The sequence below is a fragment of the Coptis chinensis genome, chromosome 3 (assembly GCF_015680905.1).
Source record: "Coptis chinensis isolate HL-2020 chromosome 3, ASM1568090v1, whole genome shotgun sequence".
Lineage (NCBI taxonomy): Eukaryota > Viridiplantae > Streptophyta > Magnoliopsida > Ranunculales > Ranunculaceae > Coptis > Coptis chinensis.
Genome location: NC_141458.1, coordinates 75,273,014 through 75,293,072, shown reverse-complemented (window position 1 = coordinate 75,293,072; position 20,059 = coordinate 75,273,014). Strand labels below are relative to the sequence as shown.

General features: G+C 38.5%; 2 protein-coding genes across 2 annotated transcripts; one reads left to right on the top strand and one right to left on the bottom strand.

Annotated features, from left to right (window-relative positions):
* Positions 1–4,560: 4,560 nt before the first annotated feature.
* LOC147510816 (uncharacterized) lies at positions 4,561–5,376 on the bottom strand. The gene has a single exon (XM_086598254.1). The coding sequence runs from the start codon at positions 5,374–5,376 to the stop codon at positions 4,561–4,563; it is 816 nt and encodes a 271-aa protein (XP_086454380.1).
* A 6,058-nt stretch (positions 5,377–11,434) lies between these two features.
* Positions 11,435–14,672, top strand: LOC147510815 (Protein phosphatase 2A regulatory B subunit family protein). The gene is made up of 2 exons (XM_086602650.1): positions 11,435–13,016; positions 13,948–14,672. Exons 1-2 carry the CDS (start codon positions 11,859–11,861, stop codon positions 14,302–14,304), a joined length of 1,515 nt encoding a protein of 504 aa, XP_086458776.1. The 5' UTR covers positions 11,435–11,858; the 3' UTR covers positions 14,305–14,672.
* The last annotated feature ends 5,387 nt before the right edge of the window (positions 14,673–20,059 follow it).

Sequence of the window (20,059 nt, the reverse complement as noted above, 5' to 3'; positions counted from 1 at the left end):
CTATGATAAAAGGCCAAGATTCAAAGAGAAAAAGCCTTTTTAAAGCCCGGTCAAAGCTGAAAAATCAAAGTCAACGCGGGCAGAAACATCGCACAAAAGTCAGCAGAACTTCCGAAGGCCGTATCTTTGGACTCAGACCTCGAAATTGGGCCTACCTTACGTCAAAATGACCCGCTGGAAAGAGCTTTCCAATGGTCCAAGTCTTGACCCAATCAGAGAAGCAGAAATAGACGAAGAGGCTATTGAAGTCATTTCCAACTGAAAACTCCTTCGTGGACTGAAGTAATGAGGTTTTAGGCTCAATTTTTCCAACCCAAAACAGGTTCCTCAGCCCATGCACGAATTGGTGGATCTGGTCTCCTCCATATGAAGACAGAAGACTTAGCTCTTAAGCTACCGAGAGTTTTAGATCAGAGAAAGTTAGTTTTGAACTTAGTTTTTACTTAGTAATTCATTTTCTAGTTAGTTTAAATTAGTGAATGATCCAAATACTTAGTTTTAATTCATTAAATTAGTTTATATAGATTAATCTAGTTAGTTGTCAATTCTATTAGTTGTTAGAACAAGTTTTGAATCTTAGAATAAAGTATTTAGTTTATATTTCAATCTTTAATTTCGAATTCAATCTTGCATTCATAGATTTAGTTGTTTTAAATTGATAATTAGTATTCATAATTTAGTTCTAGATTAGTTTTAATTTCGGTTGTAATCCATTTTGAATCTTAAACTATTGTTAAATTAGATTAAGAAAGCTAATTAGTTATTCAATAATGACTTGGTTTGATTGTTCTTGTTTTAGAAATGATAGTATAATGATTCAAGGCTAAAACCTCCATTAGAGGGGTTTGAAGAAGCCTTGATGAAACTTGATTGTTGTTAGCGTAGAATGGTTCGTAATATTCTATTCCATTCTAGAAAGCAATTAGTTCACCATGAGAATGGGGTTGATTGTTTCACATACTAGTTGTTAGTTGGTAGAGATTACCATGAACAATTAGGGATTAGGAAGACCCAATTGCTATGCGAAAGCATTGCAATTCGGATTACGACAAATTCCTCACTAGTTGATTAAGTCGAATCAAGGTGGAATCAAATCCTCCTAATTCCTCCACATATTGTCAAATTAGTAATTCCGTAGTTTAAATTATCGTATCTTGATTAGTTTTTACCATCGTAGTATAAATTCCACAATTACTCTCACGACTTTGTTAGCTTACACGAACTAGGACACGTTACACCTAAACAAACTAGGAGTGGAACGAATTCTCTACTCCACTTATTATAATAGCATCGAGAGTGTAGAAAACTTTGATATATTAAGCTGAAATCAGTTTTAGTTTTACTTACGTTTGAGTTTCATCGCTTATTCATAGGTAAAACTATCATTTTATCTTTTATCAGATGCTCATATACACTTCTTCTTTAAGGTCACCGTGTAAGAATGCATTTCTAGCATCCATCTGAAACAATTTCCAGTCTTGATTTACAGCTAGAGATACAAGAACTCTAAACGTGTTCATCTTTGCAACTGGTGCAAAAGTCTCTCTGTAGTCCTGAACATATGTTTGGGTGAATCCCTTTGCAACGAGTCGAGCTTTAGACCTCTCTAAGGAACTGATTTGTGCTCAAAAAGTGCTATTTAACCCTCGATTATGCCTCTTGTTTAGCCATCTTAGTGGACTAATAGTGTTTGTAAGTTATGTTTTATGATTCTACAGGTCAAAGAGAGAGTTTTGTGGAATATTAGAGAAAAAGTGGTAAAACGGAGCAATTCGAAGCATTAAGGATCACATGGGAAGCCCGTGGACAATCATGGAGAAGGCCAAGGAATTGGAGCTATTAAATATGCGACTTGGACCTATTTTAAAGTCTATTTGGAAGCCCAAGGCCAAATGATTCGTTGCTTTGACCAAAGCCCGCAAAAGAGGATAGAATGATTGAGCAGAAGAGACAAAATCGGCTAACGATCGGGGACGATGGATCGGCCCGATCGGGACGATTGCTTAGCGCCCTCCCGAGACGCATGAATAGTGCATCCAGACGCATGGATCGACACTGTAGCCAATTTCTTCTCAGTTTTGAAGACGAAGTTGGACTCTGAAAGAAGTCTATTTGTATTAGGAAACAAATGACGATTTGGAATGCTTCTAGAGATCATTGTAACTTCTATAAATAGAGGACCTAAGTGCCTCATGTAATTTGCCAATTCACTTATACTCTTGTCTCCAGAACTTGAGGCAGAGAGATATTAATAATAAAATATCGGTTTTAACTAGCTGAGTCTTAATAAATTAGTCTTTCTAGTCTTATGTTCTTCGACTCTTCTTCTTCTCGTTCTTCGTGTTCTTCCTTCTCTATGGAAGGCTAATCTTCTACTTCAAGGGAGGAGATGAAGCTAGTGCTTAAGGTTTAATGATTCTTCTGGTTCATGGTGTTCTTCAATCAGGTTAGTTCTTTATGTTTTTAGTTATTAGTTCTATTGCCCACACCAGGGGATGGAAGTATAGAATAAGGTTTATGTTTTGCAATATTAATATCATGCTAGTGTTCTTTACTTTTCTCTTAGTAGTATAGTTCTTTAGAGTTAGAGAAGTATTCTTTATGTTGCCTTAGAAGGGGTAGCTCAGGGAGTGGCTGCCTAGGGGAAGTATTCTTTGTGTTTGCCTTAAGTGGTGATTCATTGAATGGCCGCACTATTAGGAAGTACTCCTTGATGTTGCTCTCGGTAATACATTGAATGGCTGCCCGAGCTTACATAAAAGGAAAGAAGATATTAATAGCATAAACATAGGAACAACCATAAGTAGAGTTAATTATTAACGATGTTTCGTCCAAGAGGGCATCGGCACTCGCTCGATTGCCTAATTGTAGTCTACTTGTAAGAATAACCATGAAGCAGAAGGTCATAGATTAAAAGTATTGGTGGATTCTAATCTCTTGAATTCCCTCTCTTATAAATTCTCAACAGTTTAACATGGACGAGCACTAGAGCACGCCCGCGCCTATATTTGCTCAGTCTGGGAGCGCGTCCGTGCCTTTGCTTCAGTAGAACCCAATTCTTCAGCAGCGGGAACTATACATTCACCAACCGTTGGGACAGGAACACTGCCTTCACCAACTGCTGGGAGAGGTGCCAAATCAGCCGTAACAGCTGAGAGAGGTGCCAAATCTGCCAAACACTCCCCCTGGGACCAATTCCCAGGCACAGTTGAATCGTGAAAGAATAACCAACAAAAATACATCAAGTAGCCAAAGCATCAAATTTATCACGATGAATAGCTTGCTGATGCACATAACAAACACACCTAAACACTCGCAGATGAGAGAGATCCAACGGCCTAGATTTGAGCACTTCCAATGGGGATTTAAAACCAAGAACCCGACTGGGAAGACGATTAATCAAATAAGCAGCAGTTAAGACGCCATGAGACTAGTATTGCTTAGGAACATTCATGCCCAACATAAGAGCACGAGTGGTCTCCAAAAGATGTATGTTCTTTCTTTCAGTCACGCCATTCTACTGAGGTGTGCCAACACAGCTAGTTTGATGAATTATCCCCTGGCTACGAAGGTACTCAGGTAACAGACCTTTGCAAAACTCAGTGCCATTGTCCGATCTAAACATCTTGATTTTTGCACCAAACTAATTAGTAATCATATATAGTATGAAAATCTTTGAACACATTCACAACCTCAGTCTTCGATTTCAACAAATATAACCATGTAGCACGAGATTTATCATCAATAAACAACACAAAATACTTATAACCAACATAAGAATTAACGGGAGCAGGTCCCCATAAATCAGAGTGAATTAACTCAAACAACTTATTAGACACAAAATTCGAGTTGGGAAAAGATAAACGAGTTTATTTAGAAAATTGACAAATATCACAAATATCATCAGAGTTTATAGAAACATGCGGAAACAAATTTGACAGGACATGACTAGATGGATGCCCAAGTCTTTTATGCAAAATTTGACTTTCAAGTAAATTACTAGCTTGACACGCCTTCTTATGCGACTTCAACAAATAGAGTCCATTGGAATAAATTCCTTCACCAATCGTCCTTTTCGGCTTTCGATCCTGAAAGACGACAGAGTTAGGAGAAAAATGACATCACAATTTAAAGAATTTGTAAGTTTGCCAACAGATAGAAGTTGAACAGGGAATGAAGGAACAACTAGAGCATCACTCTTGAGACTTTGATTAAAAAAATCCACTTGACCACTACCTAGAATGGGAACGGTGGAGCCATTGGCTATGGAAATATTATGTTTTTCAGTTTTTGACACATAATTATGGACAGAGGCAGGGCAATTAGCCATATGATCAGTAGCTCCTGAATCAATTATCCATGAGTTACTATTTTCTGGCATAGTAAAATAGGCATGTAAATTACCTAACACATGAGTTAAGGCAAACTGACCTTTGCTAGATGACATGGACTTAGTGAGTTGTTGGAGAATTTGACTCAACCAATGACTAATATCTGAGTTGGACATTGACGTCTCGGCAACAGTGGCATACTCTTTCTTGGACAGTTCATTTTCTTTTTTTAAATGCGGATATAATTTCCAACAACGGTCTTTGGTGTGCCAGTTTTTTCCACAATGATCACAGTGAGACGGTTCCCTTTTTCAAATCTCTGTGACTTCTTTCGAAAATCGTTTTCTGCAAGTAATACAGTAGATTCAGAGATTGAGGACTTTACCTCAGAGTTCATGGCTTTCTTCTTGGTTTTCTCTCTATGAATAGTTGCACAAACAACAGCAAGTGATGGAAGAGTGCTTTCCATTAGAATATTGCTTTCCAGATTTTCATATTCTGGTTTAAGACTACGAAATACTATGAAGATTTTATCCTCTTCAGCCCATTTCAACATAGTCTTAGCATCTGTGGTGTGTGGACGATATATGTTTAGCTCATCCCATAATTTTTTCAAATTCTCAAGGTGTTCTGTAAAAGTCTTCTCACCTTGTTGCAAAGCACCAATTACGAGTTGAAGTTCAAACACACGGGCAGAATTGTTCTGGTTTCCGTATAAATCTTCAATTGAATCCCACATCTCCTTTGCAGAATCAGAGGAAGTAAAAATTCTAGCAATAGTAGACTCCATAGAATTGAGTAACCAAGATCGAACAAACTGATCATTGGAAACCCAATTCTCATATTTGGCATCATCAATGGCAGGACACACCTTTGCACTGTTAATGAACCCTAATTTCCTCTTGTCATCAAGCGATAGCGAAACAGCCCTAGACCAAGGTATATAGTTTGTTCCATTCAAGAGAATTGATGACAGCTTCCAACCGGGATTAAAATCAGTCTCTGTTGTTACAACAGACTTGGGGTTTGGTTTTGGATCTAACATAGTGTATTGTGTTTAGGTTGATTTAGAGAAAAGATTAAGCTCTCCGCTCTGATACCATATAGAATTAAACAACCTAATCAAAGAGACAAAAAACACAAGAATTTATAGTGGTTCGGTGCCAATGCGGCAACCTACGTCCACAGGAGAAGAAAGGTTTATTGCTTGATTGATTTCTTAGGGTTCCGTTACAAAAATATATATAGACACAACACAAGTGCACAAAATCGTATATATTCTAAGAATGGAGTCTTCCCTTGTTTAGAAACACTGAAGTCGGTCGAACTTGTCATGAACCGACGGAACGCGCACACGCCTTCATCATGTGCAACTGAAGTGCGCACGCGCTGTCTCTTTCTTCTCCCACAGGTTTAAAAGAGAATGAGGTCTACCAATTGTACAAAAATAGAATTCATTGAATTGTGCCTACTGGTCTGTAGCTAATAGAATTTGCGTGTTGGTTTACTGGTTTGTAGTGAAATACAAATTCCATTGCGTATTGGAAACTATACACTCATTGGCAAGCTTATCCACTGAAGAAAATTGTGTAAATAGAATTATAGAAAGAACTTAGCTTAAGTAGTGAACAGCATAAGAGAATACGTTTCATAGATACTTCAACAGCATAACATTTTCATGCGGCTTTTACAAATTGCAGTGATTTTACTCCACCCATCAACTTCCTTTCTCCAACTCTTGTCATAAACAACAAACTATTCTAATGAATTAAGACTCGTCGTAGCAGCATCCTTCATTGTCCATTATGTTCCCCTAATTCATCTGCTGAAGATAGTTAACAGGCCCGAAGATGAGGAACTTTTTTTTTCATCTGTACGAAAATTTCCGGAAGAAAAGACCATATAGCATGTCCTTATCTCGTCCGAAGTTTTCAAGATAAGTTGGGCCTTCAGTTATCCTCATTTTCTGCTGGCACTCTTCCAACATAAGCATATGGCCTTACAGGAAACATGTATGTCATGTTTGTTCCATATTTCAATGTCTTCCATTCCAGCCTACTAAAGAGATGTATCCACTTACTTTTCTGTTATTCTGAGACCACCTGTTTGGATCCTACCCGGCAGAAAATCAGGCTTAGATTTTCCAGAATTCAAGTTCACAGGCTACATAAGCTTAAATGTATAAAAATGTCACTTTGATCAGTAAATAACTAAATATCATTTGGAGCTTTAGGCTATGAGGCTATGAGCTGTTGGAACTTGCAAGACCAATTGAGCAAATCAACCCGATCCAACCCCACTTAGTACTACATCCAACAGTCCAGCGCTAGTCCGGCCGATACTCCCCATAAAGCCTTCCAATAAAGCCCAAGCTATACACTCCAGTTCCTCTCCATGATCTGACTCAGTGTTCTAAAAAATACTAGACGGTAGTCGGGCGGTGGAAGAGCGCCTAGCACCTAGGTTTTCTAGGCACTAGGCGGTTTTTTTTCCTAATATATATAGTAATACACACATATACTAAAATGAATGAATAAAATCATTTACCATAACTCAAAAAATAAACACAAACAAAAAAATATTTATTACAAAAATACGTAATAGTTGAGGAATATTGACTTCATATAAAAATATATTCTTTGTTATAGTGGCATATAATTTACATTAGACTTAAGTCTTTTAAACTCATTCAAATTTTAAGCCTACACGGGCCTTTATTTTTCGACATGTAATTATTCAAAAAAAAAAACTTGACTGGACTGCCTAGAGACCGCCTAGCCTGCCTAATCGGTTCGCCTAAACCCACCTAGTCGGTCCACCAATTTTTTAAACAACTAGGGCCTAGGCGAGTCGGTTGGGCACCGCCTAGCGCTTAGAGACCGCCTAGGCGGCCGCCTAGATCGATTTTTAGAACAGTGATCTGACTAGATGTAAGCAGTGTTCATTAATCTGAATGGAATATCGGAATTCCGTCCAATATTTTGGTTTTTCAAAATATCGGAAAAAACAACTTAGACTCGAAATATTAATGATTCCGAAATTAATTGAAATTCTAAATATGATATGAATTGAAATATTATGAATTTCGATTTTTGAATTTATCGGAATTCTGAAATCCCGGATTATGGATAGAAGTCATGTAACTATATATATGTAAGTATTTAACTAAGACAAGAAGTTCAAGTTCACGCAAAAAGATATTTACTATGCACTTTGAACTGATGTACGAAAAGACTAAAGAGTGTCCAGGACTCGGCTGCATGTTGGATTACATTTCACGTTTTCAACCGCTGAAATCTTGGCAAAATATTTTCAATCTATGAACTACTACAGTACATGCATGCCCGAAAATCATCCCCTAGTTTTTAAACACGGATATATCAAACAAAATCTCGTGTACAATACATTGAAACCGAGGCCAAACATGGATAAATTCGGAAATCAAGTGGTTTTCCAAATTGTAGTTCAACTTGTACATACGCAAAAATGTGTTTCAGGAGCGGAATGCAGTAGTTGGCTCCTGAGTCCTGATTAGGGGTGGGCAATGGGCCGGGTCGGGCTAGTCCGGCCCTAAATATTTAAAGTCTTTCAGTTATTAGGGCCGGGCTAGTCTGGCCCTAAAATTCCCATAGGGTCGGGTCGGGCCGAGTCATAAGTCTAAATTTCAAGTCCTGACCCTACCCTAAGCCCTCTTTAACAGTTTAGGGCCGAGCCTATATATTTTCTTCTTTTTACTGCATCAGTTTTAAAACTCATTTATATTACAAAAAAATTTCAAAGATTTGCAAACTCAAAGTCCCACCACTTTGAAATTTGAATAACAACCAATCTAGTAATAATTCTTGATAAGTCCAACAATTTAAAATGCATATCCACAATCTAATAAACTGAAGTACATAGAGATTCATATTTATATTTCAAAATTACAGTTAAAATGCATAAGACACATTTTGGAATGAGCTTTCACTGACATAAATCCGTTATTTCTTGTACTCAAATCTCACCAAAATTACATTTAACATTGAAAAACACAAAGACAAATAAGAGTATGGAATGAGTTTTTACTGACGTCAACCTATTTTTCATTAGGCTAGTGCTCAGTGCTCATTATTGTTCTTGGCAACTAAGTTAGACGGGGAGTTGTGAGATGTACGTGAGTTGTGAGATAGAAACAATTAGGTTTACAAGTTTTTATGATATAAGACAAGTTATTAGAAGTACTCATACGGTAAGTGATAAATTACAAAGGACAGTGTTATTTTAATTGAAAATATGTAATAAGGAGTTGGATAGTTTTAGTTATGTATTTTATAGTGAAATTATAACTAGGGCTTAGTTAGGGTCGGGCCTATGTTTCAGAACCTTAGCCCTGAGCCCCTGACCCTGCCTTAGAAGGCATTAGGGCCGGGTTGGCCCTGCCCTAAACTTTGTGAGGGCTTTAGTTGTAAAGGCTTTATAGGGCTTAGGGTCGGATCGGTCAAGGCCGGGTTAGGGTCGTTAGGGCCAAATTCCCACCCCTAGTCCTGATGCATCTCATTTCATTCCTGCATAAAAGATGTACTTCGGTCGGTACCAAATTCATTTGAGGCTTTGGGCCCTTATTCAACAAAGCCAACTTAAATTAACCCGATCAAACCGAAATTACTCAATCTACCAGTCCAGCCCGACCAACATTTCTGTTTCCAATAAAGCCCAATCCTTACAACACTGTTTCCACTTTCCAAGGTCTGGTACTCTAGTTATATCGTATCGTAATTTGTAAGTAAGGTAATGTAAGGAAAATTCTAAGCTCAACCAAGGTCCAAAATATCGATATCGGTTAATATATCGGTGTATCCAAAAACCGATATATATTGGATATATCGGATATATCTGTTTTTTTTGTGACCAGTCCAAACTATCTAAAATATCGGATATATCAGTGGACATAATAGCAACATTTATTTATCAAGAAAATCATAAAAAAAATATTGACAAATAATTAACCACAATGTCATAATCTAATGTACTCAAAGTCTCAAATTACAAAATAAGATAAATAAGTTACATCAAGTCATCAATACATAAACGAGTGACGTGGGTGGTCAACTTCCATACCCGATTCTTGAATCCTAACTGCTTCACAATACCCAACCCAAGTGTATACAGAGTTATACCCACCGTCGAGAAATTGTCGAACATGCCACTCATATTTTTGTGTTGGAAATTCTAACATGATTCCAATTCAAGGAGTGTTGGTGTAACTATACATTAGGCGCAATGCAATAAATCCAGGTGCAGTTCCAACAGATTCATAACTTGGATAGAGTTGTCCATATGTTGGTTCAGGTTGTGGTGTGCCATAAAGTTGTTGATCAACTCCCATCCAATATCCATATGAAGAACCATATGACGCACTACTCGCAGGGTGATTGATCATGCCACCAGAAGAATCGTTATCTCTTGATTGGTTGTATCCCCAACCACTACTATATACACTCTCATTGTCATGGTCGTGTGTCCCTAAACTCATACTCATTGCTTCAAAATTAGAAGAAACTGAATCAATATCAACATCATTTCGTATAATGTGTCCTCGTTGTCTTTATTTACATTTCGTATTAGAAAAAACTGAACTCATACATTTTTTTTTCACTTTATTTACATTGTACACATATATATCGGATATCTCGCCGATATATATCGGATATATAGTATATTTCGGAAATTTCAATATTAAAAAGTAGTCAAAAAGTCAAGCGATATATATCGATTATATCAGAAATATCAATTATATCGGCGATGTAAAATTTCATATCGGAAATTCTGATATATATCGGAAAAAAAAGAATTCAATATTCGGTAGATATATATCAGAAATATCGATATCGGTGTATCAATTTACCAAAATATATCGGCGATATATCAGATATATCGGTGATATTTTGGACCTTGGTTCAACAACAAGAGATTCACTTGCCGTAAAATTATATACATACACCCATACGGGACACAGGAGTAGCAAATTACTGATGGATTTGACATTTATACAGTACCGCTTATGTTGACACTTTACCTTGTTTTTGTATATATATATATATATATAATAGTAATTGCACGCAAACTTGCTTTTGATGCTTACGTTCTACTGTTCCAGCTTCGAACAACTAATTGGTTAATGCATGGCAGCAGAATCCTGTAATCCAACTGTACGTTTTTGCCTTTTTAGCACTCAATAAATAGACTCTTGAGAGCCATCGCCATCCACCAGAGAATAATAACATGGCCCAATTGTTTCAGTCCAATTCTATAGATTATGGGGTTCCATGTTTCCATAACCCTTTAGGGTAGGGGAACACCAAAAACTGACAAGTTGGATGTTGGTCTATATTGCCAATTTATCGACTACCATGTCGGCAAATATAGTTCCATGGCGGAAAATCTCGTGTACTGATATATTGTGGCTATGGCAAAGTTTGGAAAAAATAAATATTATTTCTGAATAATTGAAAAAAAAACTATAAAAAATATCTATTTAGAACTCAATATATAGACTCTTTAGCCATCACCATCCCACCATCCACCAAAGAATAGTAACACAACCCAATTTGTTTTATTCCAATTTTATAGATTATGGGGCTCCATCTTGCTTGAAAAATACTACCACTAGACACTTCATGGGGAAAAACAAAAACTGTCCATTTTTATGTTGCTCGATCTAAAATCTTTCTAGATATTTTACCAATTTATCAACTACTAGTCGGCCAATATACACCGTGAAACCTTTTGGTGATTATACAAAAGTCTGTGGCTCGTACCCCACCAGCAAGTTACTGATCTTGATTAAAACATGCTTGCTAATAAAAAAATTACACACAGAGAAATATACCCATATATGATGTCACATATATATAAAAAAATCTCGTGATTGTGTCCATGAAAAAAAAAATCCATTTGGTCGATAATTGATTAAAATTATGAAAAATAAGCAAAAGAAAAAAAAGGGACAGTAAATTATTTTATCCATACTATTTTTAGAAATTCAGAGATTTATGATATTCTATTTTTCAAATTTGAGGCCTACCAAGAAATTTAACTTTTATCTTTTTTGGCTCCTGCAAAATGTACCTGAGTTTGTCTGCAAATGCCATACCTTCTTCTCTTTAATCAAGACACCCCCTCATTATTCATCACATCATCTTCCTTTTCACCTCTCTCATTATTCTCTCTAACACTAACGCTCCTCCTCCATTACTGCTCTGGGTAACTTTCTTTTGCTTTATATTTACATTAAATATCTCATTTTTTGAGATCTTACATGAATGTATATGTTTTTTTTTAATGATCTGAGTTGACAAGATCTAATCTTTTGTGATTATAAAACATTGGGTCTAAGTTCGTTTTCATGAATCGTTGTTGTATAAGGTGTTAGAGGTATAGATCTAGGATATTTAAGGTTATTGTTCTAGTTTGAGAGTAAGGGGTCGTTTAATTATTGGTTTTCTTGAGTATGGTATTTGTTTAAAGTGTTATTTAGTGGATTAAAGAATGCTTAAGCAACTTTTAAATAGACTTCCTAGGAAGTCTTCAAAATCTGATATTGGGGATTCAGCTGGAAGTCATTCTGGAAATAATGGAATAACTGTATCCGGAACCAGGATCCAACGATCGAATAGTGCAAATGTAGTACCGAATCGGACAAATGCTTTAAAACGGATGTCGTCGGCTGTTTTTCCATCTACTGTTGTTACTGGAATTGAGCCTTTGTTGTCATTTAAAGATGTTTCGACTCAAGAGAAGCAGAACTTGTTTGTTAGTAAGTTGAATCTTTGTTGTGTCGTGTTTGACTTTAGTGATCCGAATAAGAATAGTCTTGAGAAGGATGTGAAACGACAAACGTTAATTGAGCTTGTGGATTTTGTTGCTTCGGGATCTGCTAGGTTTACTGAGCCTGTAATTGCCGGGATTTGTAAAATGTCTGCGGTGAATTTGTTTCGTGTTTTTCCTCCTAATTATCGGTCTAGTTTAAATGGTGGTGAAGCTGATGATGATGAACCGGTGTTTGATCCGTCTTGGTCACATTTGCAAGTTGTGTATGATATATTGCTTAGATTCATCACTTGCGGTTCTCTTGATGCAAAAGTGGCGAAAAAGTATATTGATCATTCGTTTATTTTGAGATTGTTGGACCTCTTTGATTCCGAGGATCCAAGAGAGAGAGATTGCTTAAAAACAATTCTTCATAGGATATATGGGAAGTTCATGGTGCACAGACCGTTTATTCGGAAGGCTGTAAGCAACATCTTTTATCGGTTTGTCTTTGAAATGGAGCGACATAACGGAGTTGCCGAGTTGTTGGAGATTTTTGGGAGTGTGATAAGTGGTTTTGCTTTGCCCTTAAAGGAAGAACACAAAATATTTTTGTGTAGGGCACTAGTTCCTCTGCACAAACCAAAATGTGTGGGCTCTTACCTTCAGCAGCTGTCATATTGTATAATACAGTTCTTAGAGAAGGAACCAAAATTAGCAGTTTCCGTGATAAAGGGGATGTTGAAATATTGGCCTGTGACAAATAGTCAGAAGGAGGTGATGTTCTTGGGTGAGTTGGAAGAGGTATTGGAAGCAACTAGCATGGTGGATTTCCAAAAGATTATGGTTCCTCTATTCCGGCGGATAAGGTGCTGTCTCAACAGCTCTCATTTCCAGGTATTTTTGCTTAACCATCTTCCTCCTTCAGTAGTTTTTGCTTCCTTTATGATAGAAATCAGATATTATGGATACAAAGTAAAGATTGAGAACACAACGTAAGATTAAATAACAAATAGAGAGAGATGAGTTAACAACATCTTTAACCTGTCAATTTGATAGCTCAAATTGTAGTCTTAATTACTATTGAGACCATGCGGTCCTATGCTAACAAAAGTAGGAAATTGGAGATATTGGGTTCATCTTGTGAAAATGCTCTATCTTCCACCAACTTTGTGGAGCTTGGAAACGCAAGAGTCTGGCTTCACCTAACCTTGTCATGTTTATTTCAAAAGTTGCTTGGTTAAAATAAACACTGCTGGCCGTAGATGTAGTTTGCATATGATTTCTAAAAGCATTTGGTGGAAAATGACGAATTGAATATGTGAAATATGCCATTTTGGAAAAGAAGAGGAAAATATATTGTTTCTTCTGTCATGTATGGAAATGTTATGGTTTAAGAAGTTATTAACGTCTAATTTGGAATTTACATATCTGGTTCTCAAATTTGGACCAAGCATTTAGTGGCAATTGTTAGACAGATAAAGCCAAGTTACTAACCTTGGGCTTGCTTGCGGCACATGGGCTAGAACCATTGGACAATTAGCTTATTGTTGACTAGGATTCTACTTATGCATTGTCCTAAGTTTTCTGCCCGTTTTGAAAGATAAAAGTAATCTTTGTCTACCTTACTTGAGAAACTATCTAGGTGTTGCCGTCAGATAACGTTATGAAGGTGCATTATGTATGTCTTTTGATGACACTGTCATGTTGGTTCTGTATATTCCTTTCGCGTCTCGTGATTTTTAGGAAGACAGTCGACCAGCAGTATGATGTAGAACTATATAAATAATGAGATGTTGCTCTTTTTGGATATGGTTCTTCATTTCAGGTAGCTGAAAGGGCGCTTTTCCTGTGGAACAACGATCACATTGTTAGCCTGATAGCACATAATCGACAAGTGATACTTCCTCTAATCTTTCCGGCACTAGAAAGGAATACCAGGAACCACTGGAACCAAGCAGTGCTCAACCTTACTGTAAACATGAAGAAAATGTTTTCAGAGATGGACAACGAGCTAGTCATTTTTTGCCAGGGAATCTTTGATGAGGAAGAAGCAAGCTCAAGGTCAGAAGCAGAAAAACGGAAGGTGATATGGGAACGACTGGAGACTGTTGCCAGTGCTCAGCCAGTAACTGAAAATACTGCAGTTCTGGTGACACCAACAACCTCTATACCCGCGTGTTAGTCCTATCAGTGCATCTGCTCTTTACCAGGGAGTTTCAGGCATCTTACCTGTGGTAGAACATTTGATGGATGGGGACCGAAATGGGTTCCATATTGAGGATGATCAAGAATGACAAGCTTAGTACCGTCTTGTTTGACGGTGTTCCACTGTAAACTGACCATTGGGGAGGTCAAAACATGCTTGAATTTGTTGCATTCAATTTTCTGTATCAACACTTATTCAATCCATTGTCTGATTTCCATCTTTTGTTTCTACAAGTTTCCAAAAGAAGTCTGTAAGTGGTTGGTTATTTTGTTAATTTTGATTTGGGGATCTTACTGGCATACAACTCTGCACTAAATTGGAAATACACTGTGATGGATTGTATCTCTGAGTTTTGTTCTGTTGGTAAAACTTAAAAGTATTGGTTAAATTAAGGAAGCAGTTTAACCCACCCGCCATCGCCAAAACAGGCTAAGTTTAGCATCCTCACCTTTAACGTCTGCAAAGTCTTTTTATATATTTACATTCCTTATATTATATACTAATATGCATATATATGATTATTATTATTATTAAATTTCAGCTTTGGATTCTCTGAAAGTCAAAATAAATCGTCTCATATACGAACTCTCAAGCATTTGATAAATCAAGGATAAACAACCATTAGGGCCTTAAGGGTCTTGCAAAGTGCCGAAGTAATCATATGTATTAGAATCTGACCGTATGAATTAAGTCCAGCGGCGGTAGTTGGGGATCCGAAGTCTTTTCTTTGTTTTCTTGTGATGGGAGTTGATCGCTATACTTCCCATAGCCTTTCTTAGAATTCCGTGTGAAAAACGTAGAAGACCTCATTTTCTAAAACCTTCAAGGAAATACTGAACTTATCCTTTCCTTCCATGTGAACACTTGCTTAACCTTTTCTGCTTGCACAAGCCACACATGGATAACAACGCTGTCCCCAGAAACACTGTTATTTCACCATTACTTGTAGACTTGTAGTACTATAACACCTATGTTCCGGATTTTACCATGATGAAAAAGGTGCAGGGCAATTGACCAATGGTGTTCTATATTAATAAGGGTTAACTAGTATTACCCCCTATTAGATGGGAAATTAGAGTCTTCCTCCTAAACACATGGTCAACTTGGTTTGACCGTCAAATGTCCTCATTGTTTTCAAAAAGAAAATGTTCAATTTTAATTAGATGGAGGCATTTATGTCATTTTAAGTTATTTGACTTGAAAATTAATGGTCAAACCAAATTGACTGTATATTTAGGAGGGAAAACCTAATTTCCCATCTAGCACTATCAATAAATGGTGCTCAATATACAAGATTCTGTTTATATATCTTAACCATGTTTTTCAAGCTATTGAGATTTGGCACAGTGCAACACATGCACAAACACCGAAACACAGTTGTTCTTACATATTCACATATGTCAAATGAACATTAAACGGCCATAAGATTCGATGGGCAAGCAAAGATGGCTCCTTGCGACCTTACACGCTACACTACAACCAAATCAAGATTTCAAGGCTATGCATGACTGCACCTCTGACGTAATGGTTGGTTTAGCTCTTGCATTTCTCAAATACACAGTGCCAGCTCCAGCAGCGACCGCTCCAACAACTCAAAACAGCGATAAATGTGTCTCCTTAAAAAAAAACAATTCTGTAAAGGGGCGTTTTGGTTTTCTCCTAATTACAATAAGGAAGAACGGGAAGGGTTTGGAATTTGGATGTGACCGAGGTCGCTGTGAGCGAACTGCCTACGTATCTTCTCTCGTTTTTCCTTTTTCTGGGGAGAGAAGAATCAGGTCTGACGTAGTTCCAGTAGGTGGTATTTATAGAGTTTTGAGATAGGAGATCCTTCTGACACGTGTATTCTTTTGTACAAATGTAGGGTGGAGATCGCGGATGAGTGTTGAATTGGATCTGTTATGATTGGGGGTAGATGCGGTAGTCCCTATTTCCCGGTGTTGAGATTACCACTAAGATTTTGGCAATCATTACCCCAAGGTGGGGCGTGTTTCTATCCGGCGTGCTCGTATTTGGCGAAGTGTTAAATGATCGAGATATCTTCGTTCGCACCACCTACTCGAGCCGCCGCAGTCGGTCTTGAGGTCGCCTTGGATTCATCTATGCCGCGCTGCGACGTAGGTTCCGCTTAGGGGTATTTGTTCTCAGTCCGTCTTGGAGGTCGATATCTTGGTTTCGCTTTATGCTCTCCTCGCGAGTCGCGATGCCCTATGAGGATATCGCTCCCCACTAACCCCCTCGATAGAGGCGTTGGTGTAAGGAAAAACGCTACCTTGAGAGAAAGAGTCGGACGAGCGTAGTGGAGCGTGAGCGAACAGTAGGGGATGAACCGACTGGTAGAGCGCCACTTTTGAATGATGTGGCCTGGTGAATTGGCGGGAAAAATGTAGTTTTATCTTACGTGCACGTGACAGAATCGTAGCAGTTGAAGCAGAAACGTGTCGCCGCGTTATGCGGAACTCTTTGAAAGCGATTGCCTTGGAACGTAATGCGGGCTATAAGGGTCAGTAATGATTACTCCTTGGTAACTGAACGGGCGGTTTATACAAAATCAGATTTGGAATACGAAAAAGTTATTTCGTGTTTTCTTCTTCTTCCGCAAAAACGCCAGCTAGGGTTTCCCAGGTGAGTGCTCCTGTTGCTGTTATCTTTCCCATTTCCATTTGCTTTCCTCTCTATCCGGCTCGTTATTTTAAGTAAGTAGGTTATTGTAAGGCTATAGGGTTTAGAACTGAATATTTGATAGAAAAGAGTTGTTATAATGTCTGATTCTGATGATACTCGGTCGGAGGAGGTCCGAGAGATATCTTTGAGTTGTGGAGAGTACGAGGATGAAGAATCAGTAAGTATCGGCGTGGGGGTTGAGTTAGAAGAAGAAGATAGGATAGGCGGGGGTAATGCCCGATCTCGGTCAGGAGATGACGTGGCCAGTACGTCAGGTCGAGGGGAGAGGTCGGCATCAAGCGATGTGCCCCCTAGAAGTGTGAACCGTCGTGCTGCTAACTCTTTCCCCGAGCTGAGGGCAGCGTATGGGATTAATGTCCCTGACCTGGAGATATACGAGCCACGACTGAGTGAAAATGTTCGTAGTGAGGAGTATAACCCGCCGAACGGTGGAGTTATAATCTGTGAGGGCCAGCTGAGAGCGCAGATGCACATACCGTTCTCGAAACTGGTATGCGACTTCTTGGCGCTTTGTTGGAAGTCTCCCTGTCAGTTCGTGGGTAACACCTGGCGATTATTTAAGGTGTTCGACCTGCTGAACGCGAGTGGGGAATATGACATAGGGGTATCGGATATAGTGGAGCACTATGTGATACGTCGATCGGGGAACATGAACTTTAGCTTGCAAACCATGACGACGCGTTACGCGTGATCGATCGATGGAGTAAGCAATGAGGCTGGACTAAGAGACCGTTGTTGCTAGTTGGCAATTCGCGGTGTGAGCGGGTGTATACCGCGAACTAGGATTTGTAACATATCCGGTGGGTAGGAACACTTTTCTCGTTGTTATTTTTCTAACGCGTTTGATAGCCGCCTAACTAACGGTCTTTGTTTTGCTTTGGCCGCAGAGTTTTTCGCGGGCGCGCTTAACCGATCGTGGGGAGATAGAAAGATTCGCTCGGCTGACTCGTAATTACAGACGGCGCCAATGTAAAGGGGCGTTTTGGTTTTCTCCTAATTACAATAAGGAAGAACGGGAAGGGTTTGGAATTTGGATGTGACCGAGGTATTTGTGGAGTTTAAGCGCCTCACATTATCTTCTCTCTTTTTCCTTTTCCGGGGAGAGAAGAATCGTGTCCGGACGTAGTTCCAGAAGGTGGTATTTATAGAGTTTTGAGAGAGGAGATCCTTCTGACACGTGTATTCTTTTGTACAAATGTAGGGTGGAGATCGCGGATGAGTGTTGAATTGGATCTGTTATGATTGGGGGTAGATGCGGTAGTCCCTATTTCCCGGTGTTGAGATTACCACTAAGATTTTGGCAATCATTACCCCAGGTGGGACGTGTTTCTATCCGAAGCGTTCTGTATTTGGCGAAGTGTTCGTACTGAGATATCTTCGTTCGCACCACCTACTCGAGCTGCTCGCAGGTCGGTCTTGGAGGTCGCCTTGGATTCATCTATGCTGCGCACACGTGTGTAATCCGCTAGGGAAATTTGTTCTCAGTGTCCGTCTTGGAGGTCGATATCTTCAGTTCGCTTATGCTCCTCGCGAGTGCGATGCCCTATGAGGATATCGCTCCCCTACAAATTCGTAAGTTACTTAAATCGTCTGACTTAACCTTCAAGCTATATGCTCTAAGCAGGGGATATAAATATATGATCACAGGATTCCCATCTATATAAACAGGGCAGTTCTTCCCTTCTCCACAAAATCGTCTCTAGTGACTCCTAGATCTATACTTCTAATATACCTTGCAAACTAAATCAACATTGCAAACCCTGGATACACATCTCTGAAACGCCTATGGTTGACACATTGCAAACTAAATCAACATTTGTAGGTTCTTGATGACTTAAAATTGCTAAAAATCCACCAAGGGGCGCGGAGCTGAATGGTCTTGCAAATGTGGCAGTAAGGCGTCTTTAAAATGGGCGCGCCTCCAGGATCTCACAATATCCCCCGGAAGTCACCATGAGCCCATGAACGATCTGTCAAAGAGAGTGAGAGAGATGGTCTTGAAAACAAGTATATCACTACCATTATAAAAGTGTAAAGTACAAGTGCTTGCAAGTTCTAGAGCACACTTACCATAAAAAATTAAGTTCAACCATTGCGTTAAATTCTTGTGATAGCAGTAGTGATTTTAGTGCAAGACTGCAAGCACAATATACTCTGTAGAAAAAGAGTTCCACCTTGAACTCCCGGACCTCCCAACAAAACTATTTCAATCAATCTGTAACGAAGAGAAAAGTGAAAACAAAAAGATCATTGCAGACAAAATTAGACCAGTACCAACAGGACTACTAAGTCAATGATTAACTAAAAATTTTGTGGGATAGGTTTTCAATATTTAACAGACATCAGAACACAAGCACAATGGACTTCAGACAAGGATTACCTTAATCTCAAGCCTTGAACATTAAACGTACGTATATGATAATCACTGAAATCTCTGAAAGATCATATCATACATGGATGTACTCGAAGGTACATGTATATACAAGATACCATGGGAAAGAGAAGTATATCATCACGATTCACGCAGAATGTCAAAACTTATGGCAAGTAATTTATACATCCTGTAAGAAAACTAATTATATAGACATGATTAATGTGTCCGTTTGAGGTGAAGGAATGGAATCCCTCTTTCACAAACAATTCCAGTCTGCTACCAATTAGCACATAGAAGGGGTTATTTTGTGCACATCCCTAGACCTCTCAAGACCGAAATTCACTACCCTTTATTTCCCTAAGTTAGAAAGAATAACTTCTGATGTATCTCTTTTATTGCTAGAACCACACCACTCCAGACAACACTGCACAGGTGGTTGCAACTTTTGGAAGTATGTACCATTGTTCCATTGCGCACCTCAGTGCAACCATTTCTATAACTGAGCGTGTTTCCTGTATCCTTACGTCCCTTGGATATTTTCACAACGATTCTCGACAAAATAGTTGAGACTGTCGACTTTGAAGACACAGTAACAAGAACACCGTGATAGTAATAGTACTTCAAGTTGTTCTACCATTAAAACAAAAACTCCCTGAATACAAATTGTGAACA